This window comes from Heteronotia binoei, chromosome 18, assembly GCF_032191835.1.
Source record: "Heteronotia binoei isolate CCM8104 ecotype False Entrance Well chromosome 18, APGP_CSIRO_Hbin_v1, whole genome shotgun sequence".
In the NCBI taxonomy this organism is placed as follows: domain Eukaryota; kingdom Metazoa; phylum Chordata; class Lepidosauria; order Squamata; family Gekkonidae; genus Heteronotia; species Heteronotia binoei.
In genome coordinates, this window is record NC_083240.1 from 6912469 (window position 1) to 6933176 (window position 20708).

Here is a 20708-nt window from a genome sequence, read left to right on the forward strand (position 1 = left end):
GTCCTCTTTTACCCAGCAATAGTACATGGTTTCTCTTTCTTTTGTGCCAGATGATATTTTTATAAGACACTTCCTTGTATTTCTCTTGGCATATGGATTTTATCTGAGGCGCACTGTTGATTGTTCTTTGCGGAGATGAAGAAACTGATTGCTGTAAATTTAAAATGAAATCTCTTCCTCTTTTTTTTTTGTTGTTAACAGATTGTGTGTACATTGAGAGTCGTCGACCAAACACCCCATACTTCATCTGTAGCATTCAAGACTTCAAACTGGTAAGCGCCAGTGTCCATTAAAAAAAAAATAGCATTTCTGTTTCTGGATGTTCTTATGCCTGTTTCTCCTTGCATGATGCCTTGGATGGTGTCTGGCATAGCTGCTCTCCGTGATCTTGGTTCCTGTGACCTGTTTGTCGTGGCTCTCACAGTGGCCCCATTATCAGCTTTGAAGCTGGGAGCTTTAAGATGGGTTGGCATGTTGCTTTGACTTGGTCTGTTTGGGACTGGATAGCTTGTCAATCACAATTTACTGCAATCATCAGGTTAGTCAGCTCTGGATTGTGAAATTTGTGAGTTTAGGGGTGGAACCTAGGGACGGTGGAGTTTGGGGAGGGGCTTCAATGGGGTATAATGCCATGGAGTCCATCTTCCAAAGCAGCTATCTTCTCCAGGGGAACCGATCTCTGTAGCCTGGAGGTCAGTTGTAATTCCATGAGATCAACAATTGGAAACTGGCAATCCTGATAATCATACATTGTGTTGTACTTCTGCTGTCAACACAACTTGGATGTAAACTGTGTAGAGTCCTTGTATAGTGTATGCGTGTGTATGTGTGTGTATGGGAGGGATTTCAGGATCTGGGCCCTTGAGAGCTGAAGCCAAGCAGTCATGAACACGCACAAACTGGGAAGGACCGCATGGCTTGAGCCCACATAGGTTTGGGTTTTGACCCAAAGGGGATGCCTGAAATGCGGCCAAGCCGCAGGCCTGGAGTTGGGATATGTTTGATTCTGGATACGTAGACTTCTCTGAATGTGTTGTCTCCCCCTCCTACCCTTACTGTGTATTTTATACATTGCTGCACCCTGTGAATGGAATGAGCTCCTCCTCTTCCTCCTCCCCATCCTCTTCGGGGAGGGACGGTGGCTCAGTGGTAGAGCATCTGCTTGGGAAGCAGAAGGTCCCAGGTTCAATCCCTGGCATCTCCAAAAAAGGGTCCAGGCAAATAGGTGTGAAAAACCTCAGCTTGAGACCCTGGAGAGCTGCTGCCAGTCTGAGAAGACAATACTGACTTTGACGGACCAAGGGTCTGATTCAGTATAAGGCAGCTTCATATGTTCATATGTTCTCTTCACTGAGCCATAAATCCTGACTTCAAGACCCCTTTGACACAGAGCCTTTCTGGAAGCATCCTTAGCTAGCCTTGCCATGCTCTCCTCTGTTGCCCCCTGACTTTTCTTCTCTCTGTCTCATCTACAGCAGCATTTCACTAGTCATAGAGGTTGCCTCTGCCCCTTCCTAGCAACACAATGCTCATAGCTGAATGCGGCCCTCCTGCCCTGGACGGTGGCCTTGAGGGACCTGTCAGCATCGGGCAGGCTTCCATCCATCGCTGCTAAACTTTTGTTGGGTCAGTTAAGAGCCTTGTGGATTGCAGACAGTTTTGCATCCTCAGAAGGAAGAGGTAGGACACTGGCATTTCCTCATACCTTCCAAAGGGAGCGCTGAGGCCTCCTACACTGAGCTAGAGTGGCGGGGAGCACGTGGACTTAGAGCAGACTCTCCTTTGCGCTTGCAAAGAGGCTATTTCACCGTGAATTGTTTAGTTCCCTTAACCACATCAAAGAAAGAACATGGCCCCCTCTTGTTGAGATGCTGCCAGGTGTACGCCTCTGTACTTCTGACTTTGTAGTCTATATACCCAGAAGGCCCCGTGCCTGTCACAGGAAAGACATCTCCCTTTAGCTGGATCTGTCTGTGAGAGCTGCAACCAGAGCTGAAGGCAGCCTTATGCAAAAAACAAAAAACCCTGCCATTCTGGTTGCTTTGAGGTCGGGAAGAGATCATTTAAAACATAATAATGTACACATTTTGGATGGCATGTTATCCAGCCATGTAAATCTCCATCTGTTTCTACCAGAGCCTCTCTTTTCCTCTGCTCTCCACCCCCCTACCGCTCCCTTCTGGTGGATTTTGTAAGGCTGCAGCCTGGGAGACTGTGCTTCCTTCCCTCGGTTACTTTGACAGCCTGTTTCAATATTTATGTGTCTGCTATTTTTACCCCCCGGAGATTGCAATTATGTACCGTTTCTTTCCTTACAGGTAATTTCTCACATCCTTCTGATTTTTGGAGTCGGTCCAGCTTCCCGTTTTTTTTTTTTAAGTGTTTTTGTTGTTGTTGTTGCTGCTGCCGCTGCCCTTGGATTTTCTTCCTCCTCCTCCTCCTCCTGCTCTCTAGCAAATTTGGTATTACTGTGCTGTGAACAATACTCTGGCATTAAGGAAAAAGTGACAGCTTTTAAGCTACCAAACTGTAATAATGCTTGAAGTCCCATTTATGCAATTCGGCACATTAGCAGGTGCTTTCGTGTTCAAGAGGAGCTGCTCCCACAAAAAAACACGTTGAATTATGGTGCGATAGTTGCCATTCCGGGCAGAACTTCCTGCTGAGCCGCAGTAATTGCTTAGAGTATTAGGAGCAGTAAAAGCCGAAGCTGCTGTTGTCGGTACTGGTCTGGTACAACACATTAAAGCTGTCTGCAAAACAGCGTGGGAAGCGGAGCACAATATGTTTTAGTACCTCTATGTATGTCTCTTTTTTTGCTTTTTGTTTATAAACCCAGCAGCCTGTAGTGTTCCTTACATCGCTTGCTTTTAGGCTTCAGGAATCCTCACTTAGCCATAAAGGTTCACTAGGTAACCCTGGAGTCAGTTGTCAGCTGGTCAGCTGAACCCAACGTATGAGGGCTGTGGAGAAGGTAGAAAAATGGCACGGGGGAACCATGTACTCCCCCTCCTCTCTTTAGCTCCTTGGACCAAGGGAAGGAAATAAAAAGTAATTAGCCAAACAGTAGAATGAGGTGAAACCTTAGACTTGTCAGCTCATTTCAGATGTTTTTAAATGGTTAATTATCTTTTTAAAAGCATCTAATTCAGGGGTGTCAAACTCATTTGTTATGAGGGCTGGATCTGACATCAATGAGACCTTGTTGGGCCGGGCCATGTGTGTGTGTGCCTATTTAAGATTAGGTAGCAGAGATATAAACTTTTTAAAGGACACAAACATGATTTTTTTTATTAAAAAAACCCTTAAAATAAAACTTGCTTAAAACATTAGCACTTGTTGGTCGTTAAGGCGCTTTCTTTGTATTTCTCCCAGGGGACCCAGGGAACTGAGCAAAGGAAGCTTTGGCTCTTTCCCTAACTCCCCAGGGGACCAGGAGGCAGAGGAGCCTCAACCAATGGAGAAAATAAGAGGTTTTGCTCCTGTGCGATTGAGCAAGCCTTGAAAAGCAAGCTGAGATGCAGAAGGAAGCAAGAGAGAGCGAGAAGGAAGCAGGCAAGGGCCAGTTGCTTGGGGGCCTGATTTGGCCCCCGGGGCCGCATGTTTGACACCCCTGATCTAATCACATGGTGGAACAGTGTGACAATTTAGAAGACCATTTGGTCTGGATAGCCATAAAAGGTAAAAAAAAGTTGCCTGCCAGTTGGTGTTTCTGCAAGTCTAGGTAAATTACAAAAGGACATGAATTTCCTTGTTGCTGTCCACCTAATTTACTTCTCAACATCAATCTTTTTATGTTTTAGGACATTGAAAGTACCAGGGTTTTGGGTTTTTTGGGTAGAAAAAGCCCAGCGGGGACTCATTTGCATGTTAGGCCACATTCCTTGATGCCACCATTGTTTTGTGCAGGGATTTTTTTGTTTTGTAGAAAAAGCCCAGCAAGAATTCATTTGCATGTTAGGCCACACCTCCTGATGTCACCATTGTTTTGTGCAGGGTTTTTTTTGTAGAAAAGGCCCAGCAGGAACTCATTTGCATGTTAGGCTGCACCCCTGACACCAAGCCAGCTGGAACTGTGTTCCTGTGCGTTCCTGCTAAAAAAGAAAGAGCCCCGGAAAGTAGTGTGTCTGCAGCAGTCCTTTGAGATCCCGAACCAGGAGGGTGGGGAATATGTGTAGAATCACTTAACATTTAATAAACAGAAGCTGTTCCTCACCGCTGAAAGAAAAAGCCATCTATCCTTCTGCTGATGAAAATAGTATGCAAATTGTGGATTTCTTGTCAGCAAAACATACAAATGAGTTGCAGCCCTTCAGCGAGGGACGTGCGTCAAAATCTCCTCCCGCACAGCCTCCAAGACAGCATCGTTTCTCTGTTCAGTTCTTGTCAACTGATTCCGCCTACTGGTTGGGTGGAAATTATCAGGTGGGCATTTCAGGGGGACGATGGCATTCCTTCGGTATCCCTTTCCCTCTGCTGTTGCTGTTCCACTGCCCCATTTTGGGAATTAGGAAGATGTGTAGAAGGGTAGATGCCCCTCCTCTGTCTCTCTTCCTCCCTCTTTCAGTGCCCCAGTCCAGCAAGGAAAGCACAGTTTGTGCTCAGCTCTCAGCTACAAAGTACATAGATCAAGATGAGGAGGAGGGGGCGGGGATAAAACCAACAGTTTTGAAATGTCACCAGCCAATTAAGTGCATTGTCATCGCAGGCCTTTATAAATGACAAATGGGTTGTCTTTTCATTAGCAGCATGACTTTTAAGCTGTTGGTGAAGTACTTGCGGGGCATGAGAAATAAAGGACTCGAGCTCTGGCTGCCTGTTTATTTTGCTGGATGGTGGCCGGAGAATGCAGGGATGGCTCCGACGTTTCCACCGGAAGCATCTCAGGTAGTAGAGTAGTGTGGGCCGGTTGCATCCTTTGCCTGGTCAGGATAAGGCAGCAGCTTCTTAGGTGAGGATACTGAGAGGTGATCTGATCACCATCTTCAGGTATTTGAAGGGCTGTCATATAAAGGAGGGTGTGGAATTTATTTATTTATTTTGTTCCACTTATATCCCGCCCTCCCCGCCAAGGCGGGCTCAGGGCTGCTCACACAGACGTGCATATGCATGAATGAACATAATAGTATAACGTTAAAACCATAAAACACAGAATAAAATAAACATAAATACATACAAATATTTTGGTGCTATGATCTTAACCTTTTCCAAATTTGTAATTCTCTGTACAACAGATCTGAGTTGTCCTCTCCACGGCTGCTGTACAGCAGGTTGTTGGTGGTGGTTCATATGTTGCATGAAGCTGTAGTGGCCAGCAACCTAGTTCACAAATGCCTGGTGGAAGAGTGCCGTCTTACAGGCCCTGTGGAACTGTGCGAGCTCCCGCAGGGCCCTGACCTCTTCTGGCAACTCATTCCACCAGCGGGGGGCCACTACAGAGAAGGCTCTGGCTCTATTTGTCTATTTGTCAAGAGCCTGGCTTCCTTAGGGCCGAAGATTGTAAGTAGATTTTGCGAACCAGACCAAAGTGCTCTCCAGGGAACATGGGGGGAAAGGCGGTCCCTCAGGTATGCAGGCCCCTGGCCATATAGGGCCTTAAAGGTGAGAACCAACACCTTGAAATGGACCCGGTATGCTATCAGCAACCAGTGCAGCACTTTCAGCACAGGTTGAATGTGTTTCCGCATAGCAGGGTTGGGGAACCTTTTTTTCTGCCAAGAGCCATATGGATATTTATAACATCATTTGTGGGCCATAAAACTTATCAACTTAAAAAATAGTGCTCTGCCAAGGGAGAATGATTCAGGCCAGCAAAATTAATACACATAATTATTTTTCTATTTGAAGTCATGTGGGGGGGAGCCTAATCTGGCACATACCCACACCCGGCCCACTGCCCTAGGCAAATGCATAGGTCCAGGGCTTTTTTGTAGAAAAAGCCCAGCAGGAAAGACCACATCCCCTAATATTAGCATATTAGGTCACACACTCATTAGCATTAGGCCACACCATCTGGGATAATCAAGTGCAAACTGAACTGTGACAGTAACTTTTCCAGACCCTGCAACAATTCTGGCCGGCCAGCCAGGCCCCAGGGAGGCTGCCGCACAGTACATCTGGGCTCTATGATCCCTGCCTGGCCCGGGGAGGCTGCTGCACAGTGCAGCTGGGCCCTGTGATCCCTGCCTGGCCCAGGGGAGGTTGCTGCACAGCACGGCTGCGCCCCACGATCCTCGCTGGCCAGCCAGGCCCCAGGGAAGCTGCCGCACAGTACATCTGGGCTTTGTGATCCCTGCCTGGCCCTGGAGAGGCTGCTGCACAGCACGGCTGGGCCCCCACGATCCTCGCTGGCCAGCCAGGCCCCAGAGAGGCTGCCACATGACTCAGTTCGGCCCAGCAATCCCTGAGGGCCACACCAAGTGACCTCGAGGGCCGCGTACGGCCCTTGGGACAGAGGTTCCCCACCCCTGCTGTATGGGAAGGCCCATTAACAACCTGGCTGCACTAATTGAAGCTTCTGGGTTCGAGACAAGGGCAGCCCCATGTAGAGGGCATTGCAGTAATCCAATCTTGAGGTGGCCGTGGCATGAATCACTGTCACCAAGTTGCTGCGTTCGAGGTAGGGGACCAACTCCCTCATCAGCCGCAGATGATAGAAGGCTGATCTGGTGGTGGCTGCCACCTGGGCCTCCATATTTAAAGAGGGTTCCAGGAGCACCCCTAAACTTTAGACCTTGGGCGCCGGTGTAAGTAGTGCCCCATCCAAGGTCAGTAGTTCCCAGACCTCAGGTCCTCAGTTCCCAGACCGCCACGACTTAGGTACAGGACCTCTGTGTTTGTCAGATTCAACTTCAGTCGGCTCAGCCTGAGCCACCCTGCCACAGCTTGAAGTGCCATGGTCAGATCTTCCATGGAGGAGTTGGACTAGCCGCCCATCAGCAGATAAAGCTGGGTGTCATCTGCATATTGATGACATCCCGGCGGTCTGGGTAAGGGGGCTCATGTAGATGTTGAACAACATCGGGGATAGAACTGCCCCTTGTGGCACACTACACACAAGTGGGTGCTGACGAGACAGTTCCTCCCCTATCGCCATCCTTTGTCCCCGACCCTGAAGGAAAGAGGAGAGCCACTGTAAGGCCAACCGTCGTATCCCAGTGTCAGCATGGCAGCAGGTCAGCAACTGATGATCGACGGTGTCAAATGCAGCCGATAGGTCTAAAAGCATCAGTACTGCCGAGCCACCTCTATCCAGATGCCTCTGGAGGTCGTCCATGAGAGCGACCAGAACAGTCTCTGTTCCATGGCCCAGGCGGAACACAGATTGAAAAGGGTTCAGTACGGAAGCGTCATTCAAAAAGCTCTGTAACTGCACCGCAACCGCCCTCTCAATAACCTTGCCCAAGAAAGGCAAGTTTGACACCGGCGGTAATTTGCCAATACGGCCGAGTCCAGAGATGGTTTCTTTAAGAGGGGATGGACAATTTTAGAGGCGGAGGGAAGGTCCCTTCAGATAGCGACCGATTTACAATTTCCCTCAGGAGGGAATTGTTTTCTGTGGCCCCAGAAGGTTAAGACCAGAACCAGCAGGTTGAAATTAAATCAAAAGAGTTTCCGGCTCAACATTAGGAATAACTTCCTGACTGTTTGTGCGGTTCCTCAGTGGAACAGACTTCCTTGGGAGATGATGGACTCTCCTTCCTTGAAGGTTTTTAAACAGAGGCTGGATGGCCATCTGACAGCAATGAAGATCCTGTGAATTTAGGGGGAGGTGTTTGTGAGTTTCCTTCATTGTGCAGGGGGTTGGACTAGATGACCCTGGAGGTCCCTTCCAACTGGTATGAGCCAGTTTGGTGTAGTGGTTAAGTGTGCGGACTTTTATCTGGGAGAACCGGGTTTGATTCCTCACTCCTCCACTTGCACCTGCTGGAATGGCCTTGGGTCAGCCATAGCTCTGGCAGAGGTTGTCCTTGAAAGGGCAGCTGCTGTGAGAGCCCTCTCCAGCCCCACCCACCTCACAGGGTGTCTGTTGTGGGGGAGGAAGGTAAAGGAGATTGTAAGCCGCTCTGAGACTCTTCGGAGTGGAGGGCAGGATATAAATCCAATATCATCTTCTTCTTCTTCTTCTACTCTTGCATCAACCTTTTTTTTTTTTGCTGTGAAGTTACAGCCAACTTACTGGCGACCCCATAGGATCTTTCGGGCAAAGAGACGTTCAGAGTTGTTTGCAGTTGGCTCCTCTGCACAGCAACCTTGGACTTCCATGGTCCTCTTGTGGATCAAAAACTGGCTAATTAATAGGAAGCAGAGAGTGAGTATAAATGGGCAGTCTTTGCAGTGGAGGACGGTAAGCAGTGGAGTGCCGCAGGGCTCAGGACCCAGTACTGCTCTTTAACTTGTTCATAAATGATTTGGAGTTGAGAGTAAGCAGTGAAGTGGCCAAGTTTGCAGATGACACTAAATTGTTCAGGGTGGTGAGAACCAGAGAGGATTGTGAGGCACTCCAAAGGGATCTGTTGCAGCTGGGTGAGTGGGCATCAACGTGGCAGATGAAGTTCAATGTGACTAAGTGCAAAGTAATGCACATTGGGGCCAAGAATCCCAGCTACAAATACAAGTTGATGGGTTGTGAACTGGCAGAGACTGACCAAGAGAGAGATCTTGGGGTCATGGTAGATAATTCACTGAAAATGTCAAGACAGTGTGCGATTGCAATAAAAAAGGCCAACGCCATGCTGGGAATTATTAGGAAGGGAATTGAAAACAAATCAGCCAGTATCATAATGCCCCTGTATAAATCGATGGTGCGGTTTCATTTGGAATACTGTGTGCAATTCTGGTCACCGTGCCTCAAAAAGAATATTATAGCATTGGAAAAAGTGCAGAAAAGGGCAACTAGAATGATTAAAGGTTTGGAACACTTTCTGTATGAAGAAAGGTTAAAATGCTTGGGGCTCTTTAGCTTGGAGAAACGTCGACTGCGGGGTGACATGATAGATGTTTACAAGATTATGCATGGGATGGAGAAGGTAGAAAAAGAAATACTTTTCTCCCTTTCTCACAATACAAGAACTCATGGGCATTCGATGAAATTGCTGAGCAGTCAGGTTAGAACGGATAAAAGGAGGTACTTCTTCACCCAAAGGGTGATTAACATGTGGAATTCACTGCCACAGGAGGTGGTAGCAGCTACAAGCATAGCCAGCTTCAAAAAAATTTTGGCCACTGTGTGACACAGAGTGTCGGACTGGATGGGCCATTGGCCTGATCCAACATGGCTTCTCTTATGTTCAGTCTCCCATCCAAGTACTGGCCAGAGCTGATCCTGCTGAGCTTCCAAAATCTGATGAGATCAGTGTCACGGGCTGGGGCCGGGTCAGGCAAAGTCCAGGGGCAGTCCAAGGTCTGTAGCTGGTGAGCAAAGAGGGTCCAAGGCGCCAAAACCAAATCACAGTCCAGGTATCGCAGGTCAGAGGTTCAGAAGCCGAAGTCAGGGGGTCCAGAAGCCAAAGTCAAAAGCCGAAGTGGATGCTAGAACGTCAGGTAAGTGACTAGTTGCTTCCACAAAGCCTCCTCCCAAAGCCCACAGCTATATAGCCCTCTGCTGTCTGTTGCCCATTTGGGCTAATTGCTGGCTCAGAGAGGCAGCCAGGATACTGCTGAGACTCAAGCATCCTCACTCCTAGAAGGGCCAGAATCCTTTCAAAACTCAGGGCTCAGGGAGCATCTTGCTCGTGAGCGTGCCGCCCTCCTCCGATCCCTGAGGTCCTGACGAAGGCGGTCACGCACACGAGCCACCCGAGAGGGCGAGGCAGGGGGGCTTGGATCTTCTCCAGCAGGAGGCAGGGGCACTGATGCAGGTGGCAGGGGCACAGTTTCTTCTGCAGGCTCAGCTTCTTCTGCAGGGTCCCCAGTACCCATGACGATCAGGCTAGTCCAGGCCATCTAAGTCAAGGCAGATGAACAGAGCTGGTTGGCCAAATTCCTGCCTTTGCATCACAGTCCTCGAATTCCTCGGCGGCCCTTCCAAATTCGAAGCAGGGCCGACCCCACTTAGCTTCCGAGACGTGAGGAGGTGGCGCTAGCCCAGGCTATCCAGGTCAGGACGTGCCCACCTTCCTTCTCCAGCAACGTTTGTTTTTGTTTTATAGCACCTACATAACTCAGTGTTGGTTTGTGGCCTAACAGGACGAGCCTCACCCGCAGGTGGAGAATTCCAAGGCGGAAATTAAAAAGGTGCAGGCTGTTTCTGGCTTTCTCGGTTGCAGCCGCTGTGCCCAGAAAACCAGACAGATCCAGCCAGTCAGCTCATATATCACGTTGGTGATCTTTCGGTCTTGTAGTTGAGAGGCTGGATTTGATGTGCTTTCATCATCATGCATCAGTTCCTTTCTCCTTTTTTGCCTTGTTTGTAACAGCTGTACAACGAACTGGGTGAACTTAGGTTAGTGCAAGCCGACACTCGCTTCCAAACCCACTTCAGATTAAGGTGTTCAGCTGTATTTTGGAAGTGTCTCCTGGTCTGCACCACTGCCCGTGGTTTGTTTTTCAACGGGGCTGTCACAACAAGCCACACTTCTGTTAAATCAGGAATAGGAGGTGGTGAAGGAGACTCATGTGACTGTGGCTTTCAGGGGATTTGAATGTCGATGGTAGAAAAACACAGAGACTCGCAAGGAACTGTTCTCCCCAGGAGGGCATTGGAGATGGGGAAGAGCCAACTTCTACTTTTCAAAGCCAAGAACACAGTCTCCGTGATGCTTTACGGTACTGCAAAGTGACTAAACGGTTAATCCTAGCAAAAGGCATTATGTATATTGGATCATTATGTATATTTGGTCAGAGCTCCATGGTGGAGTGGTAAAGCTGCAGTGCTGCAATCTGAGCTCTCTGCTCACGACCTGAGTTTGATCCCGGTGGAAGCTGGGTTCAGGTAGCCGGCTCAAGGTTGACTCAGCCTTCCATCCTTCTGAGGTTGGTAAAATGAGTACCCAGCTTGCTGGGGGGAAAAGTGTAGAGGTCTGGGGAAGGCAATGGCAAACCACCCCGTAAAAAAGTCTGCCTTGAAAACATCCTGATGCGACATCACCTCAGAGTCAGAAACAACTGGTGCTTGCACAGGGGAATACTTTTACCTTTTTAATACTTTGAGTTCTTGGGTTTGGATGTTGCTTTTGGATCAACATGGCTGCCAACAGCTTCTTAGCATAAGCAGGTTTCAAAGAGTAGGATGGGAGCAGAAAGAGGAGTCTTCAGTGTGTTCTGGCATACATTCTCTCTTCCGAAGGCCACCGCCTTGGAACCAGAGGTCTCTCGGTCGCCCTCTTTGCTATTTTGTCAGCTCTTGGAAATCTACCACTGCTGGGTTCTGAGCCTGACAGCTGGTTGGCAGGCTAGCCTTTTAGCTCCTGAAGACGGCCTGGTTTGAGAAGGGAGAGGAGGGGAACCCTTCCAGGGAGAATCCTTTCCGGGAGCCGCCCCACAGTCTTCAGTTAACACCACAGACTCATGGAACCCTGGCGGGCAGAACCGTGGAATGTCAGGCCTAAAACGCCTTCATTTGGAAAGCTTTGCTGTCTCTCTCTCTCTCCTCCTCTTCCGCCTCAGGCTCTGTCTCCCTGCTGCTGCCCTCCAGCCTGTTCTGCTTTTTGCATAACATTAACCGTCTGTGCTGCATTTTCCACCATGTCTCTCCCTTGCTCATTAACCACTGGCCTGATTGTAAATTTTTGCTCATTATATCGGCTCTCCCTGCAAACTTTTCCCTCTGCATCAGTCGTGTGTGCCTGGAATCGATCATCCCCATTTTCTTCATTTAGACTGCTGCAAATCTTCTGGGGTCCCCGCTCCCCCCGCAGAATTAAATGTAAAGATTACTTGCTGGTCCTCTCATCGGCCGTTTTTAATGTGTCTGAAGTTAGGGTGGTGCCAGAATTCCATAGGAAGCCTTTAAATTTCTTGATACCCGGCGCGGGGTAGAAACGATGCCATCGATTGTTTTCCTCAGGCTGCCAAAACCGTTTTAGTCTGATCTGAACCAGATCCCATTGGCAAGGCTTCCTCCTGCGTGTGGAGATTTAATAAATTCCCCTGACTTGCAGATCCTAATTCAGCGTAATGATAGAGAGCTGCTGGAGAAGGCAGAAAATTGACTCCAGGGTCCCAGACAGGAGTACTGACTTTCCTTGCCAGATGTTGCCAGTATTTTTTTTAAATTAATTTGGCTTTTTTTACGACAGCATTGATTGCCTGGTAACTAGGGCCTCCACTTTGATCAAGGAAATCTTAGCCCGGGAATTTCATAAGTTTGTCAGTTAATCAATGAAACTGGCTTAAGTCTGAATATTTCAGTGACGCTGACTCCCAAGGAGTTGCGCACGGCTGTGGCTTTGCAGCTCACCTGGAAAGGTTTTGCCGGAAAGGACGATCTGTTTTGTTTTCCCTCTTCCACAGGTGACCAGTGTTCCCTCTAAGCTGAGTGAGCGTGAGCCAGCTCACAGATTTGCAGCCTCCAACTCACACATTTTTGTCTTAGCTCAGGAAGGATGACCCCAATAGCGCACTCACTGCTGCAGTAGCTCACAGCTTTAATGCCAGTAGCTCACAAAGTAGCATTTTTGCTCGCAAGACTCTGCAGCTGAGAGGGAACAGTGCAGGAGACTCTTCCAAAATGAAAGGATCAGGATGGGTGTCCTGAGCTCTCCGCTGCCCATGGCTCAAGCAATATGGGAGCGGAAGGAAAATGGCAGGAGAAAAAAAGGAGGGAAGAGAGAGGAGAGAGGAGGAGTGTGTGTGTGTGTATTATGTGCTGTCAGGTCACTTCTGATTTAGGGTGACCCTATGAATGAATGTCCTCCAAAAAGTCCTGTCTGTGAACGGCCTTGCTCAGACCTTGCAAATGGAGGGCCCTTGTGGCTTCCTTGATGGAGTTGATAGAGTCTTCCTCTTTCCCTGCTCCCTTCGACTTTCCCTAGCAATCTTCTTCAGTGAGGCTCACACCTTAGTCCATCTCACAAGAAGCCGATAGCCTCAGTTTGACCATTTTAGCTTCGAGGGAGAGTTCAGGCTTGATTTGATCTGGCAACCCACCCGTTTGTCTTTTTGGCAGTCCACAGTATCCTGTAAAACATCACCACATTTCAAAGGAGTCAACTTTCTTCATTGTGCACCCATCCTTAGTCACGGGGGATAGTATAGCACGAATGATTTTAATTTTCTTTGCCAGCAACGCATCCTTACACTAGAGAAGGGTCATACCTCTTACAAAACGAAGCGGCTGAGTCGCCGAGGGTGCCAGCTCATAACCCTTTACAAAGATTTTCGTGAAATCTGCCAGGCTTCCTTTGGAGTTCTGCTTTCTCCCGAATATATACAGTATCTAACTGGTCCGAAGGCGAGGTTTCTACGAGCGCGAACAGTTCACAGATCAGTTCTTCGGCTGTTCGTCTGGAAGCTCCGGGGTCCCCTTGCTGTTAGCGTAAATTAAAAGAGAAGTGGAACCAAGTCACAAACAGCTCTTTAAAGAAATGCTTTGGGCGGTGGTCTGTGATTACAACCAGTGGCCAGTAGGGGGAGCTTATCACTGCTGCTGGGTTTGCCCTTTGGTCTAAGGGGTGCGACCTCACTCTTGCTCTGGGTGCAAATTTTCAAATGGATTCTACAGCGTCTGCCACAAACTTTCAACTTCAGAGACTATTTGACATTGGTCAGTGGACAATTTGGACCAATCAATAGGCTGCTGTTCCCTCTTGAACCTGTCTGTCTAATATACTGCGAAGCCTGCCTCCTTTCTTAGGTTCTCTGTTCTCTGTCGCAGCTTCTTTGTGGCTTACCTGCTAGAGTGGCAGAATGAGACCCTTGGAGAGGAAATTCACTAGCCGGTCTGAGTTTTTCCCCTTCGTGTGTGTATGAGCATGCTCACATGCATTACTGAGGATGTGCTATAAAAAACTGTGTACTGGAAGATTCTTCCGCTATTTGCAGAAGTACTCGCTGTCCCTCTGACTGCTCCATTTCGAGTGGAGCTTCCAAGTTTTTCATTTCAATCCATTCTTCCCTGGTCAAGCATGATCTCAATTCCCATTCTCCCACAGTCTGCGGTTTGGTATAAAATTCTGGGCGTGTGTCTGTGGAAGAGCCCCCTTCCCAAGTGAAAGAGGCAAGGTCAGCTTTCTCAAAGGGGCTCCGACACCATTTGTGGTTGGACACAATGCAGTGTGCAACTTTGGTTTTGTTGCACCTGCGGCTCCCACCGGCAGCAAGAACTCGGTCCCCCTTGTGATGGTTGTGGATTTTTTTTACAGTTACCTCTCTGTCGACACGGTGCTCGAGGCAGCAGCCTTGTTTCAGGAGGCATGTAGGGGAATTGCATGAATGCAAAACAGCGCTGCACACAGGCTCTCTGGGCTTGCGGGGATGGCAGTGCAATGTTAATTTTTTGGCGCATGTTCTGGTCTTTGGATGATTCTGCAGAGCATTCCAAAGGAGGAGAAAGTCCTGGAAAAGCACAGAAACAAAAGGCAAATGCTGTGAACAGTCAGTATGTTTTGCTTCCCCCCCCCCATTTAATTACAGAAGCAGTCAAATTTGTAAAATCAGTTTTGTTTGCGCAAATCCATTTTGCTAGTTAATAGGCCAACTCTGTGCACACAGCTTTGCATCCAGAGAGCCAGAGTTTTGTGTAGTCCAGTGGATGGTCTCCAGCAGTGGCAGCTAAAAGACACTGCAGAAAGGTAACTGCTCTGCCCTGTTATTTGCCCATCCACAGCTGGTATTCAGAGATACATGACTTCTACTTGTTTAGACTATTGATAATGTCCACCTTTCTCCAGACAAGACAATAGGGACTCAGTGATGATAGCAACGGAATTTAAACAATCACAATAATAATCCCAGACAGGTAAAACGCAAAACAACACAACACAACTCCTACAAAAAGCAACCAGCGATACTTGAACAAATCAGAAATCAAGCCAACAGCTCCTTCCCATTGTGAGCCGGCCTGGTGTTGTGGTTACATAGTGTAAGGCAGGGCTTTTTTTGTAGCAGGAACTCCTTTGCATATTAGCCCATGCACCCCTGATGTAGCCAATCCTCCAAGAGCTTACAGGGCGCTTAGTACAAGGCCTACCGTAAGCTCTAGAAGGATCGACTACATCGGGTGTGTGGCCTAATACGCAAAGGAGTTCCTGCTACAAAAAACACCGTGGTGTGAGGTTTTGCCCAGGTTTAATCATGGAACCTCTTTAGTGAGATTAAAAGAAGTTTTAATAATGATACTCAAAGCAAACATTACATGGCAAGTGATCGTTAGTCCAGGTCTTGCCAGACTGAAGTATAATAGAAAGTTCTCAACAATTATTGGGGGGAGGGGAGGCATCGGCTGCTCACTTTCTTGTGCCCTTCAAAAGTCTTTTGAAATAATATTCAGTTCTTTCTCAGGCCTCAGTAGTCAAGGTTGAATTCTCTCTTCGGTTGGTGCCTATCAGCGTTGCCCAAAGAGACCAGATTAGAGTTGTCTCCTCGCGGCCTCTTTCCACCTGCAAGCCTGGAGCATCCCACATCATACAAAATATTGAATACCCAAAAAAGAAACCTCGTGATTGTTAGTAACTAAAAACAAGTCTACGCAATGAGGTTAGTATTACGTGTAATCTAAAGTATGCTACATTGACCATGAACTTATTAATGAACAAGGATAATAAGACCAGGGCAATAACATCAGTAATATAAACAGCAGTCAAAGAACAGCAACCAGGAAGTTGAGCACTGTCAGGGACTCGTTCCTAACACGTTGCCATGCCAGGAACTGGGGCATCTGGGTTTGCATCCCTGCTCTTGTTTGCTAGGTGTTGTCACAGGCTGGGTGTGGGTAAGAGTAAAGTCCAAGTCCAGCCTGGGGTCGAGCCAGGAAGTTCAAACCGAAGCCGAGCCAGGTAGCTGAGTCAGGTGGTGGAGAGCGAGGTCACCTAGAGCCGGGAGTCAGAAAGCTGGAAAGTTCAAGCAAGAGTGCGAGAGTCAGCCGGGGTGGACGTCAATTGTCAGGAAAACGACTTGTTGCTTCTACAGAGAGCCCAGCCCTGAGCGGGCGGTGGGGGGGCTAAATGGGCTTCCGGTGATGCTCCAGTTAGCAAGCGGGGAAGCTCCTGCTAAAGTTCAGGATTCAGCAACCGCCTTCCTCATAGGCATGTGTCCCTCCAACGGACCACTAAGTCTCGGTGGAGGGACCACTAAGCCTCGGTGGAGTTGCTCCCTCAGCTGAGCTACCCGCGGGGGTGAGTCAGGTGCGGGGAATGCTGACTTGGGCGGTGGCAAGCTGTCAACTTAGCCCTAGAGGGGCCAGCTACAGGCTCAGCTGCCAACTCGGGCAGGGGTCCCGTATGATCATCATCGTCGCCCATGACAGGTGTGAGTGTCACACGCTCTCAACCTAACCTGCCTCGCCAGGTTGCTGTGAGGACAAAGTGGAGGAGAACAGAATGCTGGGAGCCACTTTGGATCCCCACTGGATAGAAAAGTAGGGGTATAAACTAAGTAAGTGAAATCTGCCTCGCCAAATCCCTTTGAAAATCTAGCTGCTGTTTGCAGGCCCTTTCAGGAAGCGCCATTGAGCTTTTGTGGCTGAGAGTCATTGCTACCCCAAGTCCTCCATGAGTTTCCTTTTTAAAGATAGTTGCTTATCTTGTGTTGGCAGATTTCTTAGGTTCCTTGTGGGTCAGCTCTTACTACCTTTCTGTATGGCTCTGGGTATCCTCGCGTGCAGTTGTTCCTCCCATGCGGCTGAGATGATTGTCTTTGCCCGTCTCTTCCTTTAGAAGCATTCAGAGCAGCTCACTTCTGCTTGCAGATCTTGCTTGTGTCCTGATTCTTTAACTAGGTACCCCTTAATTTCCTCCCCCCCCCTTAAGATATGTCAATGACCTGATTGGTTTTTCTCGCTGGTGTGATGCCATGTCTCAAGGAGGAGCAGTAGATTTAAGCTTTTGTTTTGGCTCGGTGATTGATTAACTCCAGCCTTAATTGGCATGGAGCTGAGCTGCCTCCAAAGCTCCCTTTCCTTATCTGAATTAATTGTGGAGGAGTTGAACTCCCTTCCTGTGTAAAATGAATATCAGCCTCGCAGGTTACTCATTTGCAAGTCTGCTTGGAGATGCGGGTTGATCTGTGAGGTGATGATCAGCCTTGGTTAGAGAGGCTTAACTACAGCACGGTATTTGAGACCGACGAACTGAAACCAGCCGACAGACCGCAGATTGAAACCCATGGGTTGAAACGGGCATGCCAAGCCACAATTTGTGGTCCAATGTGAATAGTTACAAGCGTTGTGCCACCTCTAGAGACTGCCATACCATACCACTCTGATGGAAGTAAAGTCAAAGGCTGAAAACAAAAGCAGAGAAGCAATTCAGAGCAGTCGCTTGCCCACGGCTCTGGAAGCTGAAACCACTGGCTGCCTTCAGCAGTGATCTGCTTGCATGAAACGTGGACATTCCAGTCCTGATTTAGCAGAGAATTGCTGTTTCAGCCCATTCTGTTTTGTCCACTTGCTTACAAATACGATTCTTTAAGAAACTGAGATTTGCTAGACGCAGGGGTGTCAAACTCATGAGGGCTGGATCTGACATAAACAAGACCTTGTTGGGCTGGGCCGTGTGTGTCATAAAACGTAATGCGAGTTAGTGGAGATATAAACTTTATAAAGGGCACAGACAAATACAAGTAAATAATGTTTAAAAAAACCCACTTGAAATAAAACATGCTTAAAGTATTAGCACCCTTGCAATATTGTGGTCAGTATCAAAGCAAGCTCTCCCTCCCCCACACACTTCCTCCCCAAGAGAGGAGCCTCAGCCAATGGGGAAAGCAGAGGCTTTGCTCTGTAGCGTCTGTGCAATTGAGAAATCCTGGCAAAGCAAGCTGTGATGCTGAAAGAAGCAAGAGAGAGGGAGAAGGAAGCAGAGTTGCCTGCCTGACAGGAGCCTTCCAGGGGCCTGATCTGCCCCCCCCCCCCCCCGGGCCACACGTTTTAACACCCCTGTGCTGGAGCATGTGAGAGCCTGAGAGCAGAGTGGGTTTGTGGGGCTTGGTGAGAACAGAGCTGGAGTTGAAGCCGGGGAAGGCAAACTCCACTGGAACAGGACTGTAATGGCCGGTCCAAATCCTCCTTGTAAATTAATGAATGAGCTAATATGGACATTAATTCCGTTGTGTGGAGACTTGTTTGAGGTGTGTCATCTGATCAGATCTCAGAAACTCAGATTCTCTGACCTCAGAAGCTAGCAAGGTCATCCCTGGTCAGTCCTTGGATGGGAGACCACCGAGAAGTCCAGGGTCGCTAGGCAGAGGCAGGCAATGGCAAACCACCTCTGAAGGTGTCTTGCCTTGAAAACCCTACGGGGGTCACGATGAGGCGGATGCAGCTTGGCAGCACTTTGCAGAACACCCCCCCCCCGCATGCACGCACACTCTTTCTTTGAAGCAGAAGCCAGCGTGTTTGATCTGACTGTGAAATATCTCCCCTTTCCCCTTGTTAGCTGTTTGCCTTTCCAAGCCGCATTCGCTACAAGGGAATATTATTGAGGATACTTGCTTTAAGAGCAGCTTCCTGCGATGCCATCTGCTCCTTTTAACTTAATCCTGCAGCGAACTGAAGGCATATTCAATTTGTGGGCAACGGGAAACACGATTACAGTAACATGGAGTTGATATAAACATGGTGTTTCTAACTTCATTTCAGAGCCCAGAGCAGGGAGGGAGAAAAGCAGCTTGCGATAGAGGAGTGCTTCAGCTTCACAACAAGTCGTGGCACATTGCTTAGTGATGGCAAACCGGGGTGGGGGCTCCTGCGTGAGCTTATTTGCTTCTCTCTCTCTCCCCCTCCCCTTGCCAGCTGTAGAACTCAACAGCGCAAGAGGCAACCTTTTGGCAAGTATTTCATTTGTGAGTTCCTGGGGAAGCTGGAGCACAGAATCCTTAGCTTTTGCATTTCTCTTCTCTTTGGATGGAGTCACAAGAACATAAGAGAAGCCACGTTGGATCAGGGCAGTGGCCTATCCAGTCCAACACTCTGTGTCACACAGTGGCCAAAACCCCCTGGTGCCATCAGGAAGTCCACTAGTGGGGCCAGGACACTAGAAGCCCTTCCACTCTGCCCCCCCCCCCCCAAGCACCAAAAATACAGTGCATCACTGCCCTAGACAGAGAATTCCAATAGTTGCAATACCAAGCCCCTCTGCGCAAGGGGTGGGGAGGGGAGAGCCCCCCACCTCCAAGCAGCCACCGGCTCCTGCTGCCCAAACTCAGGGGGAGTCAGATAACCAGGCATCTCCCATCTTCTGGTGGCTCTATGGGTTACTTTGGGGCTGGGTTATCTAAAGAGACATAGCAAGATTCGGTCTCTGGGCATTATGACTTGGGCCAAAGACGTTCTCTGTGTTTGAGCCTTTGTTTTAAGGACTTATTTGGAACCATTTGTGTGCTGGACTTTGGTTCAGGGATGCGTGTTGAGGGGGAGTTCTTGTGTCTCTTGCTAGTTGTTGATGACAAATTAATCCGGTTGCCTGGATCTGCGCAGATCAGCAGAAGGGTTGCTTTTGGTGGTTGGCATTTTTACCATCTGCCAGCACCCCCAAGACCACCTGCAGCTCCTTCTGCCCCCTCCCTCTGGAGGGAACCGTGCCATCAACTGAAGGGACGGTGCAAAAACACTTCTTGTGTCCGAGGATCTGCCCGTCAGTGAAGATCCGCCCCAGGCTTATGATGGGGAGTGGCCTTAGCAGCGCTAGTGACCTGGCTGGGGAATGCCCCTCTTCTCTGCGCTTCACTTGATTTGCCAGGTGGCAACTTTGTCCCGGCATTTTGTCGGTTGTGTTTTTCGGGTTACCATGCTGTGTGTGTTGGAGTTCTTATTTTTCCCTTCCCTTCTTCAGTTAGCCAGGGACATTTGTCATGGTTGACCTTGGTTTTATTGTTACTCTCCCAAGTTTGATCTAGCAATTTGTCTGCTTTTATCCAGTCATTCAGGTTGTGTGTGGGTTTTGTTGTTGGTTTTTGGTGTGTTGTGTATGTTGAGTTGCGAATGTATGTTGAGTTGTGAATGTAAGTTGAGTTGTGATAATGTTTATACTTTTCTTGGTGTGAGCCTCCTCGAGAATGCTTAATGAACAACATGGCCATACTTTAAATAAATAGATGCGCTAACAGAATGCCAAACACATATCTGGATTCATTATTTTCCTTCTTTTGTTGTTTGTGTTGTTTACTGTATGGATAGCCCCCTCCCCCCACCCCGAAAAAGTATGTGGGGTTTCCAAATGATGAAAGCATACAATGTAGTCAAGCTGATTTTTTAAAAATTGAAATAATAAAAAACGACACCAGCAGTATACAGTTGTATAAAACAGCATCAAGGTAAAGGTAGTCCTCTGTTTCCGACTCTGGGGTGACGTTGCTCTCACAACATTTTCACAGCAGACTTTTTTACGGGGTGGTTTGCCATTGTCTTCCCCAGTCATCTACACTTCCCCCCTAGCAAGCTGGGTACTCATTTTACTGACCTCGGAAGGATGGAAGGCTGAGTCAACCTCGAGCCGACTACCTGAAACCAGCTTCCGCCGGGATCAAACTCAGGTCGTGAGCAGAGCTTTGGACTGCAGCTTTACCACTCTGCGCCACGGGGGTCTTGAAGTAAAACTAGCAGAATGCAGATA

The 20708-nt window shown here is 48.5% G+C and overlaps 1 protein-coding gene across 1 annotated transcript in view; it reads left to right on the top strand.

Annotated features, from left to right (window-relative positions):
- Positions 1-20708, top strand: part of RERE (arginine-glutamic acid dipeptide repeats) — a 323357-nt gene that overhangs the window by 38209 nt on the left and 264440 nt on the right. The window contains 1 exon segment of the mRNA XM_060259535.1: positions 202-272. Coding sequence (XP_060115518.1) covers positions 202-272 — 71 coding nt within the window.